Here is a 20,902-nt window from a genome sequence, read left to right on the forward strand (position 1 = left end):
CGAGGGCCCCTTGTATCCGACCCTCACGGGTATTGGTGAGGCATCTTGGATGGTTAGTGGTGTGGTGAGGGCTTCACATACCAACCAAGAACTATCCCCTGGTCGTGGCTGGTGCCAGGGCACTGAGGCGAGCTGCAGTGAGGACCACCACAAACGGTCCCATCATTCCCCCACCCCGAAAAAAATCCAAAGCATCCAGGAACAGTGAAACCGGAGGGAGAGGAGCCGGTCTCGCCCCCACCTGTACCAGAGGAGCAGGTTATTCCCCATCTTCCCGCGGCAAACGGGCCAGTGGGTCTCCAAATCCTCACAGCCCACCCAGAGGCTGGAAAATCCCGCCTGACTGGTCACGGCAGTGGAGTTCCAGCCCGCGGGGGTAAGAGAGCAGCAGGGTTCCGAGGCAATGCGCCCCCATGGCCCCCACTCCCTCGCGCCCTTATAGGGGAGGGGAAAGGTGAACCGGACGTGAAAGTGACCGAGTCGCGGGGTGGGGGTGGGGTGGGGTGGGGGGCGAGGGCGAGGGCGTGCGCGCGCGCGCGTGAATTTTGCCGAGGACCCGCGCGCGGGGCAGGGGTCCGGGCGCGCAGCAGGAAGAGGCGCCGCGGCGAAGGCCCGCAGCCGCGCCGCCAAATTCTCCCAGAAAAATCCTCAGGACTCGCCTGCAACTCGGAGGCGAGCGCGGGTCGTCCAAACTCCAAACGCCAAGACCTGTGCGTTTTCATTTTTCCATCACTCGCTGAAGTTTCTGTACGACCCCCGTTTCCCCCCCCCCACCCGCCCCACCCTCTCCCCCAAGCCCCCTTCTTCCCTCGCCAAAGCTTGGGCCCGTCCGATTCTTCACGGAGCCTCGGGGAGCCCTGGGGGATACTGACACCTCCGCGGTCCCCGCCTCGAATCGGAAAAACCCTGGGGCGCCTCCGGGATGCAGCCCGTGCCAGCGAGCGAGCGGGTAGCATCTTCTGAACCGCGAGGAAAGGAGGCGCAGGGGCGGGAGGAAGGAGGGTAGGGAGAGAGGAGGAGGGGTGAAGGAAGGAGAGAGGGGGGTGGAATTCACTCTCTCTCCCTCTCCCTCTCTCGCTCGCTCGCTCTCGCGCGCGCTCTCTCTCGTTCTCTTTCCGCTTCAAAACCTTAAGAGGGTTTGGGAGATCTGGTCAACTTTCCGAAAACATCTGAATCTTTTTTTTTTTTTTTTTTTGCCGCCTTCCGTTCTTTCTCCGGTTCAGCTGTAGGGAGGGAGAAGGGGAAGGGGAGGGAGAAGAAGCAGAGAGCGAGAGCGAGAGAGCGGCCGAGCCCCGGGAGACCCCCCGAGCGGGCGGGCGAGGAGCGCACCGCCCGCGCGTCCGTCGGGGCCTCTCCAAACTCCCGGCGCCGCGCGCGCCCCGGCGCTCCGCGCCCGCAGCGGCATGAACGCCGAGACCTGCGTGTCGTACTGCGACTCGGCGGCCGCTGCCATGGACGCCTACTACAGCCCCGTGTCGCAGAGCCGCGAGGGCTCGTCGCCGTTCCGCGCCTACCCGGGCGGCGATAAGTTTGGCGCCGCGTTCCTGGCCGCGGCCGCAGCCAAAGGGCCGGGCTTCGCCGACGCCAAAAGCCGGGCCCGCTACGGCGCGGGCGGCAGCGGAGGCGGCGGTGGAGGCGGCGGTGGCGGCGGCGGAGGCGGCGGAGGCGGAGGCGGCGCGGGGCAGCAGGACCTGGGGGCGTCCCTGGAAGCGGCCGCGGGGGCGCGGGGCTCCTTTAACAAGTTCCAGCCGCAGCCGCAGCCTCCCGGCCCGCAACCGCCGCCGCCGCCGCCGCAGCAGCAGCAGCCGCCGCCGCCGCCGCAGCCGCCGCAGCCCCCGCAGCCCCCGCAGCCCCAGCCGCCGGCCCCGCAGTCTCATCTCTACTTGCAGCGAGGCGCCTGCAAGACGCCCCCGGACGGCAGCCTCAAACGCCAGGAGGGCAGCGGCGGCCACGGCGCGGCCTTGCAGGTCCCCTGCTACGGTGAGTGCACGTGCAGAGGTGGAGGGGGAGGGGGGAAGGGGGGTTTTCCGGGGAGTAACGGGCACGCGGGGCGCGGGGAGCGATGCTCCGGTACCCACCCAACGCATTCGACCGGCGCACCCACCGCAGAGTTGGCGCGCCGGGGGGCTTAGAGGGGGACGAACGACGAAAGCGTAATTCTAGTTCCGAAAAAAAGAAAAAAGTCAAAAATCACGGGCGCACCGAGGGGTGCGTTTCAAGGCCCTTGCAGAACCCCCGCCGCCCGTCCCCACCCCCGACCCGGAGCGCTGAGCGTTTTGGTGATTCGACCCACCCGCCGGCGGAGTTCGTTTCTCTCTTTCTCCGGCGTTTCCTAAACTTCGATTCGCTTTGCGCTGCTGCCGGCGGCGCCGGCTTGGGGAGCGCGGAGGACGATTCGCAGCGGTTCCAGGCGGGTAGCGGACGCAGCGCTCGGGGTACCGGGGAGCCCGGGGCCGCCGAGGACTCGCTCCCCGCCGCCGTGGGGGCACCTCCGGTGGGCGTCACAGGTGCAGAACCCGGCTAGGAGCCCACCCCGCACCCCCAGCGCAGCTGGCAGAGCGAGCGCGCCGGGATGCGGAGAAGCTGGCGTGCTGCGCCGCCGTGCGGGGCTTAGAGACCCCAGGGGCCGGGCGGAAGACCTGAGACCCCCCCCACCCCCACCCCGCAGAGATCTCAGAGCCTTGAGCGCGGCTCACCTAGAAAAGGCGGATACACAATGCAGTCCCCGGCATTCCTGCTCGGACCGGGCCGCAGGCCTCGGAAACAAAGATGTTGGACCCACCCGGAAGGAAAGCCGGAAGACCGGCTGGGGAGCGCAGGGTTGTACAGGGCAGTTCTGTGAGCTAGTTTGGATCCACAGGGGAACCCGAGGCCTAAATGACCTCCAGCCCCCCTTGACCGTGTGTACGGGACACAGGCTCTGCCCTTTCAGGCTCAGTGAGCAGAGCTTCTCAGCCCCCTGCGGTTGGGCCTTCAATAATAACTCAGAATCCGCTCTGGAGGCAGGGGAAGTATTCTCTGGCCTGGGAACCCTGAGGGGGACAGACCATCCTCCTGAGGCCCGGACTTTCAGGCCCAGGAGAAAGCTGGGGCTGAAAAGGCCTCCTCGCCTTCGCAGCTCTGAGCCTGCCGGAGTTCTGTAGGCCTGGAACTGGGACATGGAGGAGGCCTGGCCCGTGGGAATCGTTTGCGGTAGGGGGAGCCCCCCCAAAAACACTTTTTTTTTACCTCCCCAGGTTTCTCACATACCTGTTGCAAAGCTAAAGAGGTCACACAACCATGCATTTATGAAAACCTGTGTTCTACACACACACATACACACACTCACACACACACACACACACAGAGTCTCTTCCTCAGGGTCAAGGTGCTTGAACTGTTACACTCAGGGTACCACTGACTGCAGTGGCCTCTCTTCTGAGACTCCTGAAGCCCCTGCAGAGACAGACCAGGAGCGAGTTTAGGAAGTGGCCTTTCCGCAACCTTCCCTTGCCACCTTCCTGCTGGATGGGGAACAGCCCTTCTGACCGGCACACAGGTGCTCCCCACCTTCCGGGCAGATGGGCACATCCAGCCCCAAGGAGCTCAGCACCCTCTGAGCATCACTCCCCATCATCCGGACCTGTTTCATGAGAGCAAGTCACAGGCTCTCTGTGGCTTCTGGAAGTGCTAGTTCCGGGCGTGCCCATGGTTTCTCATGGTTTTTCATGGTTTCTCTTCCACTGCATTGCCTTGTCCTCTTTTAGGGAAATTCGTGAGAGCTTTGTAAGGAAGCGGCGGCACTGTTAAGCGAGGAGCCTTGGCAAGTGACTTCCCACCTCCCGCTAAGAACATGCCATCAGGTTCCAGCCAAAGGGCTGGTTCCCCTGGGCAGCCTGATGAACCCTGCTGGGTCCCCACTCCCCACCACCCACGGCGTATGCCAGCCTGCTCCTTCCTCTGCTTCCCCTGGCTTTTAGGCTGAAGGGCCGGGAGGACCGTTTGACAGTGTCAGTCCACAGCACAGCCTGAGAGCAAAGAGCTCCACTCAAGAAATTTCCTCCTCTGCATTTGGGGTGATCTCTGCAAGGTTCCCCACTCCCCCAGTGAGAACGCCAGGCCCTCAACACATGCCCATCAGCATTGGCCTCTGTGCAACTTGGAACTCCTGTAAGCTAGTACCCGATTCTTGAGGACAGGGTGGACCACCCCTGGCCCCTGTTCAGGGCATAGCCCGGAAACTTCAGGTTGGGACAAAAGCCAGGCTGGAATTCGCCTGGCCGGGCATGGGCCAGCTGCCCAAGATGGAGGCCGAGGGCTCCAGCATAAGCCGCAAACAACAAGCAGAGTTGTTTACGCTCGGCTTCCAGGTGAGCTGACTTTCCCTGCTGGGCGCACACTTTGCACTAAAGACATTAGGCTCCTTAGAGAGGAGGGAATCGAGACTGGCGGGTCCTTTATAGGGGGCAAGCACTCGATCGAGCTGGCTCTCTGCAATGCCAGCAAGCAGAGAAACCGAGGTCCACAAGGACACGGTTCTCTCCAGCACGTGAGAGAGAGAGAGATTGCGCACACCAAAGAAGGAGAAAAGAGTCAGCTAGGAAGATGCTCGCTGGGGTTGTTCCCAGGAATTTGCGGGAAAGGGCTGAGGATTGCCCATCAGTGCTACACAAGGGCTACTCCGCGGAGCGGGTCCCCGCGGCCAAAGGCAGCTCCGCCAAGGAACCCTTCAGCGCTGCTGCGCGCCGGAGACCCGGGCTGGAGGCAGCGCCTGGAGCCTTTTCCGAGTTGCGGGTGAAGGCGGTTGAACGTCCTCGAGGTTTACTTCAGCTTCTATAGCCCCTTCCCTCCCCTCCGACCCCGTTTCCCGATGCGATGGGGTAGCCTGAGACGCGAAATCGCAGTCCGCTCCGGGCGCGCAGACGTCCGCGCTCTTACGAAGGCGCCGCACCCGGCTTGGAGCTCGCACCGTGTCCCTGCCCTGTCCGAGTCCCAACCGGGCCCCCGCGCGTCCTGGGCCACCTGCGCCCCAGGACACATGCCAGGTGGGGGAACCCCTCGTTTCTCATTGTCAGAAAGAACCTCCTAACCACTAGTTTTGGGGCGCCGATGTCTCGGACCCTCCAAACCCTGGGCCGACTCCGCGACTGGCAGCGGGCGAGTGCCGGGCCCCAGCCGTGCGCCCCAAGAAGCTTCTGGGAGCAAATCCGGCTTCCTCCCCTTTCGCTTTCGATTCGGTAAGCGCAGGTTTTGTGTTTGGTTGGGATTTGGGGGAGTTGTTTGTTTGGGTTTGTTTTGTTTTGCGTAGGTCTGCGGGCCACCTTCCCGCATCGGTGTCGGTGGCTGGCGGATGGGCTAGGCGGATCAGGCCGAGACCCCTGGGGCGCCGCTGGAGGTGGGGCGGGGCAGGGATGGCTTGTTGAATTTAGATACACCATTTCTTGCACTGCGGGGACTTTTGTCTTCCCCGCAGGCCCCCCATCCACAGACCACGGAATGCGTCAGCTCCTACTGGCGCTGTTGGACTTTAGCACGAGACCCCCAACAGGCAGCGACACGGAGCCGGGCGAGGGGACCAGACCAATGAAGGAGGAGGGAGAGAAAGAAAAGCAGGGGCCTCTTTGCTGTAACGACCCCAGGCCCATTTTGGAAGAGCAGCGGGTGGCAGGAATGAAGCGACTTGAAATTTTTTTTACTCCTTTTTTTTTCCACCCCAGCACACATCCACTGTAAAATCCAAGCAGCAGAAAGCCCGAATTCAAGGTCCAAACTTCATTCTTTTAAAACAACCCTTCGTGCACACGATGTATTTTTTTTTACAGTGATTTTTTATTACATTGCTAAGAGGCCAATTTGAATTGCTGTTGTCTCTACTTCGCTGGTAATAGGTGCCCGAAAGTTCTAAAGAGAGTGGGAGATCTTAGCTTTTGTAAACGGTTTTAAGAAAATGTTAGAAGAGACTTGGCATCCTCCTCCGCCTTGCACCCCATCGCGGTGTGTGTTTTGTTTGTTTGTTTCTCCCGTGGGGGATCTTGGACGCGAGTCCGCCTGGGGCGTGTGGTGCGTGGGAGCCGGGTACGTGGGAGCAGCGCGGCGGGACCACGGGAGGGAGACGAGTCTGAGTACCCGAAAAAGCCTTTCCAGGGGCCGGCGGTGTGAAAGGCTTGTCCCCTGACTGCGCATTCATTTCCAAGGGCCGCTGGGCGCTTATCACCCTCAGCACGCCGTTTTTTCCAGCATCCCTTTTTCCGTGTGGCCACAGCTCTGCACGCTTGGTTTTGGTGGCAAACAGAAAGAAAAGGAAGGAAGGAAGGAAGGAAGGAAGGAAGGAAGGAAGGAAGGAAGGAAGGAATTCTCTTTGCAGCTCTGGGAGAGCAGGGAACGGGAAAGGGGGTCTCCCCCATTCGTTGGTCCCTGGGCTTCTCCGCTCACAACACGAGCAGGATTCACGAAAGGACAGGAGATGGGGGGAAAATGGAGAGGAACTGCTCAGAATCCCACCACCATTCTGCCCTGAGTGGGAAGGAAAACCTTGCGTCCCCACCCTGCATCCTGTGTAAACGGGAGTTGGGGCCGGGAACGGCTCCTTCGTAGGATGCCCTGCCCAGTTCCGAATCAGAAGGACCAAAATCTGAGCTAATGGTTTGGGCTGCCGGGATAAGAGCCAGCCAGTCCACGTTTGTGCTATGGTGATAGCTGACTACTGTCCAGGTCGTCAGTCCCTGCTGCCGGCCAGGCACCACCTGGCCGAGTTCGACTGTAGCTCAGGTGTGGGCAGTCACTAAGGGGACCAGGAAGGTCCTGGGCTTAGGGAAGCAGAACAGCAAGGAAGCCCGGCTCTCTGGGATATCTTCCACCATGGAAGCTGCTTCGTGCTCAGGGGCCCTGGGCACAAGTTTTGTAGATGTTTGGGAGAGGCTCTATTTTCCCACGGGATCTTTTGCAGGGGAATGGGAGTGGGGGTGGTGATGGAATGAGCAGTGACCCCTTTCTCCAGCCAGCAGACCCTCCCAGCCATACCCTGGAGCTTTTGGAGACCAGTTCCTGGACCCCGTTCTCTCTCCCAGATCCCCCAGATGTGCAGCTCCCCTCCTTTACAGATGAGCAGGGGGCAGAAGGCACCCCCCCCCTCCTCCGCTCCTCCGGCTCCTTATCTCCTTCACAATGTCCCCTTCTCCCCCACCTCAGGGACAAACACTGGGTGGTTGTTCTGCCTTGGAGCTGGTCTCCCTTAGCTGGGCTGCCTGGGGGGGTACAGAAGAAGCCCCCCATGAGTCCAGGGAGGTGTTGGGCGACCCCATTCACACCAGACCCCCAGTGCTCCCTCACCTCCCTCCAGCTCTTTCTATCTTGTTATTAAATAAGACTTTTTTCCCACCCCATCGCAACGCCAGCCGCAGAAGGGGGAGTGAGAAGAGAGCAGAGGGCCAAAGAGAGGCGCAGGGGCGGGAGGTGATGGGCAGCAGGCTGGTTCCTTCTGGTGCTGTGTCCAGCAGAACCCCAGGGCTTTTTTTTTTTTTTTTGGAGAGTAAGATTGTTGGGAATTGGTAAGGGGAAAGGCTCCTTAAAGGTGCAGATGCCTTTGACTTGAGACCTGCGAGTCTTTCCCAGACCTCCCTCTGCCCTCAGCCCTACCCCTCTACCCCTCTACCCTCAGTCTTTGGGTAGGCAGAGTGGAGAGTGGCCCCTGGTGTTGATGGGAGGTGGGGGTGGGGTCTCTGGCACCAGTACAGCGCGCCCCCGCACCCCCCAGCTGTGGGTTTTGTGCGCGCGTGCGTGTGTGTTAGTTTTTTTTTTTTTTATTGATGCTGTGCATGTGTGCCACACCGGCGGTGCTCAGGGAGCCTATGTGGTGCTGGAGATTGAACCCAACCGCTGCTGCAAAATCTCCCCCCCACCCCCTCCCCCCACCCCCGCCGCAGCAGAGGCTTCAGGCCTTGCGTCTTCCAGCAAACATCCAAAGTTGCGGGCGGCGAGAGCTAGGTGTGGACAGCAACTCTGAGCATCCAGCAGGATAACCGGCAGTGGGGCACCCTGCCTTAGGTCAAAATTTGGAGTCAAGTCGAGAAGCTGGAACATAGGACTGGATGGGCGGTTCGGGCTGGAAGCTAAGGTCCTGCTTGGCAAACAAGCACAGATGGGCAGACTGATCCGGGCCAAGATCCCAGCAGGTCACAGGGCTGCTACAGGGCTTTGAGAAAGCTCCTTCCCCTCTGGGTCCAAATTTTACCTCTGAGAAGTACTGGAAGGTTCGGGTGTTTGTTTTTTTTTCCCACAAAGAGGCTCTAGTGACTTTCTGTGCCTGGTGCCAATCTGGACCCACCTTGCCCATTTTTTTTTCCCAGTCCTTCCCACCCTGGGAGAAATTTGCTTGGAGAAATCAGGGATAAAGGGGGTTAGGATCTGGAATTTTCTCTGGGCTGTGCCTCAGTGGCCCATGGGCTGGCTGCCTATGTGTGGGTTCTAAGCTCCAGGCTGAGGCTTCACTATGAAGAGGGGTGAGTTGCAGTGACCAGCCTCAATTCCAGGGGTCTGTGGGGTATATGTGTGTGTGTGTGTGTGTGTGTGTGTGTGTGTGTAGGGGGGAGGAGTTTTGGCCTTTCCCCTGCTCCTGCCCTTGGCTCCTGCTCTTTGCTCTGCACATCCCTTGGTCGAGGTTTCTTCTCGGAGGACAGACCCAGTCCCTGCCCGCTAGGTAGCCTATCATTTTTGTCCTTTCTAGCATCCATAATTTGGGCACAATGGCTGCTTCCTGGCCAAAGAAGGGCACATGAAGAAGCCTTCTCCTCCAGGCTGGACTCCAGAGTGAGGCTACCTGCATTTGTGAACAGAGCCCAGATCCTCCGTCAGGGCAGGGCGCCCTGCGGTGCCCACTCGGAGTCCTGGCTGGGTCCTGAACTACATGCCGGCCCGTGCGAACGCCGTTCCAGCCCCCATGTTGGAGTCTGTGTGTCTGGTGTGGCCCGCCCTGCTGCCCCTGTGGGAGGGCCGTGGTGGCGACACCGAGCCCCGGGGCCTGCTCGGCATAACCACTGCCCCCAGAGTGGCTCCCCCAGCCCTGGTGACTAAGCCCCCGTGTGTCAAAGTCTGTGGCCTTCCCCTCCCCTCTGGTGACAGTCCCCGAGGAGGCTGACTCAGCCAGAGGCAGACACATTCTTCAGGCACAGGGTCCACCCAAGACCTTCCCCCCGAAACTCCCATCCTCAGCCAGGCCTAGCCCTGATTCCCCCCAACCCCCGCACCACACACACACACACACACACACACATACAGAGCTCTCCCCAGAGGCTCACAGCAGCAGAGGGGAAACCCCATTGTCATGCTTGCTGCAGAACTCATTTAGCAGACAAGCACACACACACACACACACACACTCACACACACACACACACACACACACACACACACACACACACACAGAGGCCCTGGGCAGAAACAGGGTCTCACAACCAGCTGCGTGTGGGAAGGAGGACCCACTGCTGGGAGAGGCAGAGGTGGGTGGTCACCCTCTCTCTGCCCTGCCGGCCCCCACCTCAGCTTCCCTGCCTCTGTACACCTTCTAGGCAGATGCTTGAACTCGCAGCTCTCCAGCTGAGATTCAGGGCGGGGTGGGGTTGATGGAGGATGGGGCAAGAGGGCTGGAGTGGCAGGACCCAGTGTGGAGCAGCTCTGTAGGGCATTGTCCGCCTGCACTCCCGCGGCTGAACTGTCCTTCCTAAAGAGCCTGGAACCAGCGTGGGGCGGGTGAGCGGGAGTCACAGCACAGGGCATCAGGCCAGGTGCCCCTAGTTCTCCCCTCTCTCCTCACGCACACACAGGTCATGGTATGGAGCAGGTCCCCCCCACCCCACCCCCACCCCTCGCCCGTGCTGGAAGGCGTGTGATGTCCCAGATTCTGCTGGCCCAGATGTTCCATTTTGCACACAGGCGAGGTACAGGCCTGATTCCACTGACTCATCGTCCCTCAGCTCGGCCTGTCACTGTTCCAGACCTGGGGGGGATTCTCAGAACATTAGTCCCAGCCTCTGCCCCGAGGTCCCTGGAGACGGACGGATGGAGCAGGCATGGGACTGTGCCCCACTCCCTGCATGGGGGTGAGACCCATCACAAGCCACGCCTCTACTTCCTTCTGATGTGCTGAGAATTGTCCCATCAGGGAAGGGCTAAGTGAGGTTGAGGGGCCTGGGGGTCTTGGCGGGTCATGCCCCACATGGGCTGGATCTCCTCTGGCCCGTGACCAGCCTTTGCTGCCGCCATGGTGGCTACGGCTTTCTTGGTTTGGGGCCACGCCCAGCAGTGCTCAGGGGTTGCTCCTGGTTCTGTGTTCAGGATGAGCTCCCAAGGGTGCTGGGGAGCGGACCCAGGCTTCCTGTGTGCAAAGTGACTGCTCCAGCCCAAGGAGCTCACCCCGGGGCTTCCTTCTGGTTGGACCATCTGGGCATCCAGTCCGGGGTGCTCCTGGGCCATGGGTACAGTCACACTCTCTCTCCTTTGACAAGGGGGGGCTGTGAGGGAGAGTGAAAGTGGAGTGAGGTGGAAGAGAGGAGGTGTGGGGGTCTCTGGGTACCCAGGAGGGCTCAGGGCTCCACCTCACAGGCTCCACCGTGGGAGGGGGCTGGGAGCAGGCAGGCCATGGTAGGGAACCTTCAAACTCATGTCAGAGCAGGGCCAGAGGGACCTCTGTATTGTCCAGGCGCTCCCCTGCCCCCCGTCCATGTCCAAGCCCAGGGGCTCAGGGTCCAGTGGAAGTAGAAGCGGAAGTTTCCATGGGGCACAGAGCTTAGCCGAGCATGACGCCTGCCCAGAAACCCAGCCTGCTAACAGGATCTCCAGGCCTTGGGGTTCTTTATGGTTCCCTGCATGGAATTCCCACCCCTGGGGATCCCGCCCATCCCCGACTCTGCTGGGATCCCTAGCTGGAAGGACGAAGCAATGTCACCCTACACCTATCCACGGGAGGCTGATGGCCAATCCAGTCTCCCAAGGGAGAGGACTCTGGCCAGCCTCTTTGCCTCAGTTTCCCCATCTGCAGAGCAGGGGACATAATGACATGAGGTCGAAGGGGCAAGAGTCTTGGTGAGGAGATGCCTCTCTGCTGTGCGGGGCGCTGATGAGTCTCTTGTGGGGAGCCTCATGGCTCTTCTTGGGTCCCCCTTACAGTCCAGGAGAGGGGGACAGGAAGCTCCTTGCTGAGAGTCAATATCTGGGACCCAGGAGTGGAAACTTGGAGAGAAACAGAGAGCCCAAGATAGAGAATGTGAGGCACATGCCGAGTCACGATGCTGGCTCTGGCTCCATCTCTGTCTTGGCATGGTCCCCCAGGCATCTGTGGGTGTAACTGAGCACCACCCAGTGGCCTGGGTGATCCCTGACACAGCCTGGCAGGGCCCTTGCCTTCACCCACTGGCCACTTGTTCAGGAATCACCAGGAAGGCCCTGTTCAGGTCTCCTGAGCACTGCTTAAGAGATTGCCCACCCTGCAGCCCCACCCCCAAGACAAACTCCAAGAACTCCAAAGCCAGCTGTTCTTACCCCTCTCTTTTTAAAACAAGCATCGAAACTTGAATGAAATAGCAGCACTGGGCGATTTGTGGTGCCTGGCACCCCATCATGGGCTCGAGCAGGCTTAGAGGGTCAGTGCTGTGCCCTGGAGAGGAGCAAGTCCAGAGCTCAGTCAGGGGTGGCTCAGAAAAAATGAACCAAACCCCAAACCAAGAGACTGTCCTTTGCCCCATGGAACGGTCATGGTGTCACAGACAAAAATCAGTCACTCACTTGTTGATCTCCGGGCTCCTTTCGGTTCCATGGGTCTGTTCTGTGGGTCTGTCCATGTGACCCTGGTCTGTGCTTGTGAAGCCCAGGCCCCGGAACCTGTGAAACCTGTCATCATCCTTTCCGTTCCCCCTGTGCATAGGCCAGAGAGTCAGCTGGGCTGGCGACACAGTGTGATGGGGATTATTTGGGGACCGCCTCCAGCAGTGCTCAGGGAGTACTCCAGGCTCAGTGCACTGAGGTCACTCCCTGTGATGCTTGGGAGAGGACCATGCAGTGCCAGGGATCAATTTTGCACCCCACCCCACCCCATTCATGCCAACCAAGCCTGTGCTCCAGCCCTTTGAGCATCTCTTTAGCCATTTGAAGAACCAGAGCTGGTGAGAGGACAGAGGGCAAAGGTTAGAGGGCAGAGGGCAGAAGGTAGAGAATAGGGGGCAGAGCCCAGGACACAGGTGCCTGGATCATGCCCTCGGTCTCTTAGTAGTGCTGGGGTTATTTGGGAATCTCAACCTCCTTCAGATGGTCCCATTAGCTGCGTGTGTGAGGGGCTGGGGGGGCTCTCCTCGGCCCCCTTGAAGGTCTGCACACTCTTCCCAAACCCCGGAAGTGGGGCCCCTCCCTTCCACCAGGTGAACCCAGCCCAGCATGTCCTCCCTACTGCCTGCCCACAGATGGAATCTGTGCCTCCAGGGGGTGACCAGAGGAGGGGGCTTTGCGAGAGCTTCCAGAGTAGGGGGCTTTGCAGTGGCCACCGTCCCTCAGAGCAGCGGATCCGCGGAAGGCTGTGCCCTGGGCTTAGATGCTTCTGACCTTGGCAGTCATGCAGAGGAAGCTCATACACTTGGTGGTGTATGTCAGGGCCCAGCCATTGCCCAGAGGCAAGTGAGCTTGGTTTCTTGCAGAGTCTGTGTTTGCCCCCAACATGGGCAGCCGGGGGGCGGGGGTGCAGTGGGCAGTCTCTGAGGTTTCAGAGGCCTGTGGTTTCCAGGAGTTGGGGAACAGAGTTCAGGGTCTAGGGATCAGAGTCCAGTGTGCATAACTGGGTCTCCATGTCCTTATCTGTCAAGTGGGGGTGTGGAGCACAGCCTTGAGGAGCACTGTGAGACTTCCTGGAGGGAAAGGGAATAGATCAGGTCCTGCCACGAGGGGGTCGTGCTATCATGCCAGCAGTCACTGAGAGGTGCTGGCGGCCCAACCCTCTCAGCTGGGATAAGGCCCTACTGTGAGGGACCAGAGAAATGGCACGGCAGGGAGGATGGCCTTGCATGTGGCCGACCCAGGTTTGATCCCCGGAATCGCATATGGTCCCCTGAATCTGCCAGGAGCGACTCCTGAGCTCAGAGCTCCCATTGTCAATAATATAATATTATTAATATTATGGGCTGGAGCGATAGCACAGCAGTAAGGCGTTTACCTTGTGCACAGCCAGCCCAGCTGAGCCGGGTTTGATTCTTCCGCCCCTCTCGGAGAGCCCGGCAAACTACTGAGAGTATTCTGCCCACACAGCAGAGCCTGGCAAGCTCCCCGTGGCATATTCGATATGCCAAAAACAGTAACAACAAGTCTCACAATGGAGACCTTACTGGTGCCTCGAGCAAATCGATGAACAACGGGAGGGCAGTGCAGTGCAGTGCTATATTAATTATAATTAATACAGTATATTAATATAGAAATAACATTAAATCTAATATTAGAATGAATTCTTAAATATCTGTACTAATAAGTATAGCTTATAATACAAATCTCTACAGATCTAACAAAATCGCCTGAGTAGACATAGCACATCCAATAGAAATAAAACCTTTATTCGCTATTAGAAAAGTATAAAATCCCTTAGCAACCTCATATTTATTTATCTCTTTTTCGAGATCTTCTTGCCCCCTGGTTTTATTGTGGCATAATAATGGCCCTCCATTGCTGTTTACGATCTCAGCTGTCCTTGTGATGGTACGATTTACACCGACGGTAAATGATAAACACAACCAGTTAGGTTAATATCCATCTTCTCGTGTAGGGACGTTCAAAAGAAGAGAAAGGAGGAAGAGAAAGGTGGAGGGTGGGGGGAGATTTCTCCTTCTGGCGAGACCTCACGTCATCCGAAACGAGGGTCAGTCTGTCTTGAACTTGTTTGGGGGACTTTGAGATCATTTGCCAAGAGCTTTCATACTTGGAGCGTGTGCACGCCAGCGTTTAAGTATTTTTTTTTAAAGCCACTGCGTCAGAGTCAGATTCCCTTGAGTCTCAGACATGGCTTCTTGGACCATCTGCTGCCGCTGACTCTGAGGTTTCAGGTCAGTGCCTGCCCACTGGGCACTGGGTTGCTTGGAGCACAAGGCTGCAGTCTCCTAGCCAGAGAGTGTTCTCAGTTCTCCATGCAGCAGGGGACGTGCTGGACCAAAGGGGACTTCCTTTATTTTATTTCCTTTTTGAAAAAAATCTGGGGCACTCCAACCAGCAGTACTCAGGGCTTACTCCTGGCTTTGTGCTCAGGGATCACTCCTGATGGGGCCTTGGGAACCATATGGGGTGCTGGGGATAGAACTCAGGTTGGATGTGAACAAGGCAAGAGCCTTACTTGCTGTGTTATCTCTCTGGCCTTCCTTTTTTAAAAATGTATTTACTTTTTATTTGGGCTGGAGTGATAGCATAGCAGGTAGGGTGTTTGCCTTGCATGAGGGTTCAATTCCTCTGCCCCTCTCAGAGAGCCCGGCAAGCTACCGAGAGTATCTCACCCGCACGGCAGAGCCTGGCAAGCTCCCCGTGATGTATTCGATATGCCAAAAACAGTAACAAGTCTCACACTGGAGACGTTATTGGTGCCCGCTCGAGCAAATTGATGAACAGTGGGAGGACAGTGCTACAGTGCTACTTTTTATTTATTTTGATTTTTAGGCCACGCCCAGCAGTGCTTTGTACTTTGTACCCCGGCCTTATACTCAGGAATCACTCCTGGCAGTGTTTAGGGGACCATATGGGATGCTGAGGATGCTGGGTTTGTCAGGCAAACGCCCCACCCCCCATATATCACTCCGGCCTGTCCTTTCTTTATTTCTAAGGACTCTGCACATCAGTTTTCAGAACAGCTACACACACACACACTTGTATCACCCACAGATTCCCAGGGCTCCCGCTTCTCCCCATGCACCCCAAGTGCCAAACTCTCAAGAGCCCCTCTTGTTGCCTGTTCTCATTCATGGGGAAGATGAATCTCATTGTCCTTGGATAAAGAGTCTCTCTTCTAGTGAGTTTTTTTGTTTGTTTGTTTGTTTGTTTTGCTTTTTGGGTCATACTGGCGATGCACAGGGGTTATTCCTGGCTCTGCACTCAGGAATTACCCCTAGTGGTGCTCAGGGGACCATATGGGATGCTGGGAATCTAACCCAGGTCAGCTGTGTGCAAGGCAAGCGCCCTACCCCCTGTGCTATTGCTCCAGCCCCGAGTTTTTGTTTTTAGTTTTTTTTTTAATTAAAACAAATTTAGAGAGAGAGATGCAGGAGAGAGACAGATGTATGTTCAAGAGAAAACACAGGCTTCTCCAGAGGGAAAAGAGCCCCAGAAAGTTGTTTTTTTTCCCCCACTTTTTGGATTTGGGGCCACCCCCGGTGATGCTCAAGAATTACTCCTGGCTCTGCACTCAGAAATTACTCCTGGCGCTGCTGGGGTGGAGGCGGTCCATATGGGATGATGGGGATCAAACCCGGCTTGGTCATGTGCAAGGCAAGCACCCTCCCCGCAGTACTATCTGTCTGGCCCCTTAGTGAGTGTTTGGGGGCAGAGCGAAAAAGATCTTCATTGCTTCTGCTTGGGTGGGGGCTGAAAGGACCTTCAAAGTAGCCTCAGCTTTAGAGTGAGTCTGACTGAGGGTTGGGATCAGGGTCACAAGCAGTGTATTCCGATGTTAAGTCACAGTCCCATGGGCCTGACCCCCACGTGATGCTCTGTGGTTGTTTCTAAGCCACCCCCTCCCGTGGTGCTCAGGGATGATTCCTGGCTCTGGGCTCAGGTGTTCCTCCTGGCAGTGCTTCCGGGGGACCATTCATGGTGGTGGGGTTTTGAACTTGGTTGGGCTTGTGTGCACAGCAGATGCCCTCCCCTCTGCTCTCTCTCCGGTTCACGTCTCTCCTCCTGATGCCCCTGTGTGGTGTCCTTCCCCACAGCATGGACGCGGGCTGGCAGATGGCGAGGACGTGGTCAGTCTCTGAAGCCCTCCGCTCCAGTCCAGCAGGCCGGCCAACGGTAGTGGCCGCAGAAGGGCTTCTGTTTATTGTTTTGGGGCCACACTTGGCTAGGCTCAGGGCTTATTCTTGCTCTGAGATATAACTGTAAAATTACATAATAATAGTAATAATGTAATAGATGTTATTTTTTAAACATAAAGCCAATATTCCTATCTTCGGATAAAACACACTTAAACTTTTTGGGGGGTCGTTGTTCTGGGGCATACCTTACTCGCTGTACTATCCCTCCGGCCCTACAGTTTTATATTTAGAGGCCTACTTAGGGTTTTCCATTATATTTTTCTTAATTCTCCTCTCCTTTCTCTTACTAACTTGTATACTTGTAAGATTATATCCATTTCGTGTGATGGGATTATATCCGTTAAAGTATATTAATAGAGAATTATTCATACTGTTAATTTTTTAGTTTCTATATCTATGAAAAGAGAAATATGTACATTTTTAGAAAAAAAATATTTAGGGGCTGAGAAGACAGTATAAGGGCTAACAGGGGACAGAACCCAGTTTGAATCCCCAGCACCCTGTATATTCCCCTGAGCACTCCTAGGGATCACTAGGAATGATCCCTGAGCACAGAACTAGGAAAAAGTACTGAGCACTGCTGCATGTGGCCCCCAAACCAAAAATAAAATAAAACTTTTTTCTTTATCAACTACTGATTTTCAATTGAGTGGAATTTCAGGAGATTAGCTGTATTCATCTATCGGTGTGAAGGGGTCACTACCTCCACAAAAATTTTTTTAAAGTAAAAACAAGTCTTGGCATAACAAGACTTATTTATTTATTTTTGCTTTTTGGGTCACACCCGGCGATGCTCAGGGGTTATTTCTGGCTCTGCACTCAGGAATTACTCCTGGTGGTGCTTGGGGGACCATGTGGGATGCTGGGAATCGAACCTGGGTTGTCTGCCTGAAAGGCAAACAACATACCTGCTTTGCTATATCGCTCTAGAACCACAATACATTTTTAAAAATAAAATAAAATAATTCTCCTTGCAAAACCAACAAAGTCGTGCTCTTTGCAGACATGGGTGGGGTGTGAGGTGGTGATGCGAAGTAAAAATAAACCAGGCAGTGAAAGACAATTAGGGTCTCACCTGAGGTGACCAGTGAGTGACTTAAACAAGCTGATTGGTCAGAAACAACAGCACAGACTCCGAGGATCAGTAAAAGCTTCAATGACGTTACAAGGGAGGAAGGTTGGGGGCATCTTCTGGGGACAGAGGGTTCTTCATGAGGTTTGGTTGAAGAAAGTGACAGTTACAACATAAGGAGTGTGAACTCAACCCTGGGAGTCCATCCCATTGGCTAACAATGATAAATGAACAATTAAAACCAGAGGACGGTGAGCACCCAACAGCAGAGCCATCGTAGATATTATCCTTTGGCATATTATTCTCCTGCTTCCTTGTGACGCGCGAACATTTGGAACTCACTTACCCCCAATTCCAGCCATTCTGATGATGCTCTAACCGACAGATTACAGATGGAAACATTCTCAAAGTTTGACTATGGCGGGAAGGGAGCTTCCAATCAGTGCTCAGGCAGTGTGAGGTCCCTGGAGGAGGTTCTCAGCCTCCCGGACCGGGTGTCTTGGTGTGAAGGTCTGAGGATGCAGTGTTGCTCGGGTCCTGCGGGCCTCCAGAGCTGCTACACCTGCCAGTGCTTGGGGGGATTATTTGGTCCTGGATTGAAACCGGGTGAGCTGCATGTACCTTAAACCCTGAACACTCTCCACCCTAGACATTTTGACTTTTGAGCCATTTGATGACTATAAAGACAGATTTGTTACAGGGCTGGAGCGATAGCACAACGGTAGGGCGTTTGCCTTGTTCGCAGCCGGGTTCAATTCCTCCGCCCCTCTCGAAGAGCCCGGCAAGCGACCGAGAGTATCTCGCCTGCACGGCAAAACCTGGCAAGCTACCGGTGACGTATTCAATATGCCAAACACAGTAACAACAAAGTCTCGCAATGGAGATGTTACTGGGCCAGCTTGAGCAAATCGATGAACAACGGGAGGACAGTGCTATGGTGTTCCAGAGGAGGACATGCCCGGTGGTGCTCAGGGCTTAATCCTGGCTCTATGCTTAGGGTTCATTCCTGGTGGAGCTCAGGGGACCATACAGGGTGCTGAGGATGGAACCCGGGTCAGCTGCTTGCAAGGCAAATGCTCTACCCACTGTGTTATCTCTCCGGCTCAAGACAATATTTTTTTAAGCCATGGTGGAATCATTTCATCTATCCTTTTGAATTCCAAAAGACTTTACCCAACAACCTTCCATGGGCTCAGCCGTGACTTTGCCCTTCATGTCCAGGGGATGAAATCTGTGCTGTTCCAACTTGTTGGTGATGCTTTTGCCTGGGAACTGACACATTTGTGAGGGGACACACTTGGTTTTGGTGAAAGAACGTGAGTCTCTCCAGGCCGGCACCTGGTGACCGAACAGAACTGATCGGGCTGAGCCAGGCTGGGACTGATGATGTGGGTCGCTTCCCTGTGGGGCACAGTCAGTGCAGGGGGTGATGAGCTACTCCTGCCACAGGAATTGATTTTATTATTGGGGCTCCTGAGGGCATCATGCAGAGGGCAAGATGGGGTCCACTGAGAGAAGGTTAAGGTGATGCTAGATTTGTTGGGGGGGTCCACACCCAATGACACTCTGGGATTACTCCTGGCTCTGTGCTCAGGGATCATTTCTGGCAATGCTCAGGGGACCATATGGGGTGCCAGAGGTCGAACCCGGGTCAGCTGCATGCAAGGCAAGCACTCTTGCCGCTCTACTGGCTGGGTGATGGTAGATTGGGGGTTGGGAAGGTGACCTGAGTGGCCGGAGAGGACCATTAGCTTATTTTGCATGTGACAGTGGTCACAGAAGCACATTTATGAGCCAATGGACCCTCTTGTTGCTCTCCATCACTTTCCAAGTGACATGTGATAGGTGAAGGGTATGAGGAGGTTCCCTGCGGATTTCCCCCTCAGCACTCCCAAATTCCAGAACAGTTAATCATTCACATGCCAACATAGGAGGTTGCCCGGGGCTGAGCAGATGCGAAGGTGGTGGAGCCCGTCCTAGCATGGGTGAGGCCCTGTATCCATTTATGGCCTCCTGAGCACCAAGTATCTATGCTGAGCCCAGCTCATCCACCAGGTGTGACCTTATTTTATAAAGTGAAAAACAGGAGCTGGAGCAATAGTACAGTGAGGAGGGTGTTTGCCTTGCCTGCAGCCAACCCAGGTTGGATCCCTGGCATCCCATGTGATCTCCTGCACCTCTAGGAGTGATCCCTGAGCATCACCAGGTGTGGCCCCCAAAAACAAAAAGAAAAAGAAAAAAAGCTGACCCTAAGTACCACCAGGGTGGCCTTGGGGACCCCTGATCACGACGGGGATGGTCTTGTGGTCCCCAGACCCACAGGACCTGAACATCAAACAACCCGACACTGGTGATTGAATATTATCAGGGCCAATATCAGCAGGGCTCGGGAGACCCAGAGAAGGGGGAGTCAGGGGAGAGCTCAAAGGGTCAATACCTTGATTTCGCAGGCCAAGGCCTGGGTCCGAGTCCCAGCACTACCTTGTCTCCTGAGCACCACTGGGGACAGCCTCTGAAGACACCAGGAGTAGCCCCTGAGCATTCATGGGTGTGGGGAAGGAAGGAGGATAGGAAGGGAGGTAGGGAGGGAGGCAGGGAGGGAGGGAGGGAAGGAGGGAAGGAGGGAGGGGGCAAGCCAGCTGTATTGGGCTACCCCCTAAGTGGCCTGAATGTGGATGCCTGGATCTCTGAGTGCTGTTTTCTTCAGAAAATCTCTCTTTCAAGTTGTAGCCTAAACTTTGGTCACCAAGCACTCGGCTTGTGTCCCCACTCATCTGCCTCTCTGCTGTCATGAAGGTGGGCTTTCCTCTCGGGGGGGGTGTATTCCACCACTCAGGACCTTGCCTGACACACACAGCTGGAAGTCTGGATTCACTGAATGAATGAGTGAGTGAGTGTATAAGTGATGAGATGGTTAAAGGAAGAGATTAGTATGGGAATAAGCGAGTGGATGACTGAGTGAGTGAATGAAGGGATGAATGAGTGAATGAATGAATAAATGGACGATTGAATAAATAATTGAATTAATAAGTGGATGAATGAGTGAATGTGTGAATGATTGAATATTGACCGATTGAATAGGTGAATGATTGCTTGAATGAATGAATGGATAAATGATTTAGTGAGTTAGTGAGTAAATGAGTGAATGAGTGAGAGTGCATGAGTGAATGAGAATGAGTGAGTGAATGAGTGAATGAGTGCATAAATGAGTGAGTAAATAAGTAAATGAGTGAGTGAATGAGTGAATGAATGAGTGGATGAGTGGATGAGTGAGTGAATGCATGAATGAATGAGTGAATGCATGAGTGAATGAGTGTGTGAATGGGTGAGTAAATGAGTGAGTGAATGAGTGGATGAATGAATGGATGAGTGAGTGAATGAGCAAGTGAGTGAGCGAGTGAGTGAGTGACCCCTCTGGCCTGCTGGGGGTGTCTGTGTTCCAGGGGCGCTGGGGAGGGGACAAGCTCTCCCTGCACCCTGGAGGAGAGGGGGGCTCTGAGGGTCTCACCGGGAGATGCTGAGAGACTCATAAGGCTCCCTGTTGGGTGGACCCTCAGAGGGGCAATGGCAGGCAGCCCCCAGGATGAATCTGGGACATGTGCCCTGTGATGGAGTGACTGAGGCAGCCCCAGAGCTTGGGGGGAGTGTGGGCGTTTCCTCCTCTGGCCATTACCCCGGACCCCCACCAGGCACCAGTGTCCCAGCCCCAGGAAGAGGCACCTGCCCACCCCAGTAAACACAAAGGCCTCCCCTTAGAGTGTTAGATCCTACATGGGGGTGGGGGCTGGTGGGGGTCCTAAGGCTCAGTCAGTCCCTC

The 20,902-nt window shown here is 56.0% G+C and overlaps 1 protein-coding gene across 1 annotated transcript in view; it reads left to right on the forward strand.

The window, feature by feature from the left end:
- Positions 1–1,395: 1,395 nt before the first annotated feature.
- Positions 1,396–20,902, forward strand: part of ALX4 (ALX homeobox 4) — a 53,311-nt gene continuing 33,804 nt past the window's right edge. Inside the window, exons 1-2 of the mRNA XM_056137859.1 lie at positions 1,396–1,605; positions 1,672–1,980. Coding sequence (XP_055993834.1) covers positions 1,404–1,605; positions 1,672–1,980 — 511 coding nt within the window. The 5' untranslated portion in view covers positions 1,396–1,403. The remainder of the gene's footprint in view (positions 1,606–1,671; positions 1,981–20,902) is intronic.

Source organism: Sorex fumeus, unplaced genomic scaffold, assembly GCF_029834395.1.
Source record: "Sorex fumeus unplaced genomic scaffold, SorFum_2.1 ptg000007l, whole genome shotgun sequence".
Classification (NCBI taxonomy): domain Eukaryota; kingdom Metazoa; phylum Chordata; class Mammalia; order Eulipotyphla; family Soricidae; genus Sorex; species Sorex fumeus.